This window comes from Citrus clementina, unplaced genomic scaffold, assembly GCF_000493195.1.
Source record: "Citrus clementina cultivar Clemenules unplaced genomic scaffold, Citrus_clementina_v1.0 scaffold_8, whole genome shotgun sequence".
In the NCBI taxonomy this organism is placed as follows: domain Eukaryota; kingdom Viridiplantae; phylum Streptophyta; class Magnoliopsida; order Sapindales; family Rutaceae; genus Citrus; species Citrus x clementina.
Window position 1 is genome coordinate 10,943,377 of NW_006262022.1, and position 2,721 is coordinate 10,946,097.

The 2,721-nt window shown below is 26.3% G+C and overlaps 1 protein-coding gene across 1 annotated transcript; it reads right to left on the minus strand.

Moving 5' to 3' along the window:
• Positions 1 to 2,213: 2,213 nt before the first annotated feature.
• On the minus strand, positions 2,214 to 2,696 carry LOC112096349 (protein PELPK1-like). The gene has a single exon (XM_024179774.1). It carries the CDS (start codon positions 2,694 to 2,696, stop codon positions 2,214 to 2,216), a length of 483 nt encoding a protein of 160 aa, XP_024035542.1.
• Positions 2,697 to 2,721: the final 25 nt, after the last annotated feature.

The window sequence follows — 2,721 nt, forward strand, 5'->3', positions numbered from 1 at the left end:
TTATAAAATTTATGTATGGATATAACACCAATAAATGATACAACTAAGTATGTTTATTTAAGTGAATATTATAATTACATCAATAAACTCATGGGTGGGGTTGCTTGTCACCTAAAAGTTACTTGATCACATATGTTTTAATAAAACTTAATATTGCATATTAAAATACTCATTATTTCACTTACTATTAAGGATCATTATATAATTGATCATGAAGTATATGTTACTTTTAATACCCATTTAGCATATATTCCAAGAATTTACTATTTATCTTATAATTAATATTCTTAGATGGTAGTAAAATTAAGTTTTACAAGCCTATATATATTTTCATTTTATTTTCAAAATCACTTTGTTAAATTTAAAAAAATTAAATCTAATATATATTTCTAATTAACTTTACTTTATGAATCATGATAGATTATTTTACTGAAATGTTTTGATTGTAATTATAAAATTTTATGTTACTAAGAGTCATTACTTTTATTATGGTAATTAATAATGACAATAAAATATTACCTCTAATAATATTTACATGGGAAAGAATGAGAGAAAAAGCCTTGTAAAATTTACATTTCACAAGCCTATTTTCATTCTATTTTCGAATATCTCTTTGATAATGTCATAAAAGTTATATCTAATATATATTCCTAATTAGATTTAGTTTATGAATCATGAAAGATTATTTTATTGTTATCCTTTATTGTAATTATGAAATTTTTATGTTACTAATAATCATTACTTTTATTATGATAATTATTGGGGACAATAAATATTACGTCCAATAATATTTTATGGACAAAATGAGAAAAAAAGTTCATTGTATATTTTTATATTTCCATTATAAAAACATGACTTGGGATATTTTACCTTAAAATTTTGACACAAAATGCTATTAATTTTCACAGTCTAATTGTCGATATTGAAAGTCAAACTAATATTTTATAATTTTATATCTTCTAACATTGAATTGCATGAAATAAATAGTTTAATTTTGTGTTAAAAATTTAAATCAAAATATTTCTCATTATGTAGTAATATAGACGTATTTGTTTTTCCATAATAATTGTCAAATAAAATATTTCTTATTTGTTGTGGCTCATGTAGCATCATTAATGAAACATATATAAAATATTTTATTACAATGCCTTAGATTATCATTAAGGCTTAAGTGTTAATGGTTTTGTAATTAAATTTATACGATACAAATTATTATAAGACTTTATGAAATGTCTTTAGATAAAGTATTATTGAGATAACATTACTTGTTAATTACATTTATTTTAATGCTATTATATATATATTTCTAATACTAAATGTAAACGTAAAAAAAAAAGTGAAATTGTAAAGTGATAGAATTAGTAGATAATAATTTTAATTGCAAAATTATTTGTATTTTTTCATTTTTGGTGACTTAAAAATATTTATCAGTTGATTAGATAAAAATAATTTAAAGCATAAAGAAATATCACAACTTGCAAATTACTTGTTACATAATTGCTTGTCCATTAAAATTAAATTAGAGGTGAAGATTCTAAAGTTAAATCCAATGATTCTATTATTGAATTTTCTTTTATCAATTAATTAAAAATAAAAAAATCTACATTTACTTGCAACCTAAAGGTTACCTATTATTATGTAAATAATTAATTTTTTTATCCACTATATCAAATGGTAGAGATTAAACTACTAAAATTCAAGAGTTCACAACAATCCTATGATAAATGCTGTAAAATCTAATATAGCATTATAGAGAAATCCTTACCCGTACTATTAAAGACAATTTCAAAATTTATCTATACACACACACACACGCCCTTAACAATCAATCAATTGTGTCAGTTATTGTGCCAAGGGCAAATTGAATGACATAATTGAAGCTATAGTTCGTCAGAGTTTGAGATGAGGCTGTAATAAATAATGTAAATGTAAGATTAACCAAATTAGGTAGATAACATAGAACAACATGAATTAGTAAGAAATATTAATAGAAACACATGTAATCGTATATAATACAGGAGAAAATACAAGGTGCAGTGCGTAAAATACACATGAATCAGCCAGTAACGAAAAAGAAAAAAAATTAAAGTGAAAATAATACAAGCCCAGTGAGTGTATATTTTCTCTTCCAGTATAATGCCAAACGTACTTTATGAAAGTTTACCACACATGAAATCCAACGACAATGAAACAATAAGATGCAGCCTGGTAATTTACGGATTAGAAGTTGAATGAGTTGGCTTAGGAAATTCAGGAAGATGAGGAAAAGAAGGCAGTTCAGGAAGTTCCGGCAGCTCTGGCTTTGGAATCTCTGGAAATTCAGGAAGTTCTGGTAGCTCAGGTTTTGGAATCTCTGGCACTTCAAGTTTCTTTGGTAACGCAGGTTTTGGAAATTCAGGCAATTCAGGGACTTTTGGGAGCTCAGGTTTTGGAATCTCAGGCAATTCAGGTTTTGTTAGCGGTGGCAATTCAACTTTAGGTAATTCAGGCTTCGACAATGGAGGTAATTCAACTTTAGGCAATTCAGGTTTCGGGAATGGAGGTAACTCAACTTTAGGCAGTTCGGGCTTGGGTATTTCTGGCAATGCTACCTCCAGAAGGTGTCGAGCATCTACTATATTAATATTGTACCACATTGACGAGAGGGTAACAAGTAAAAGTGTTAAGAAAAAAGATGGAAAAGATTGATAAGCCATGGTTTGATAGCTTTGGGTAAGTAGG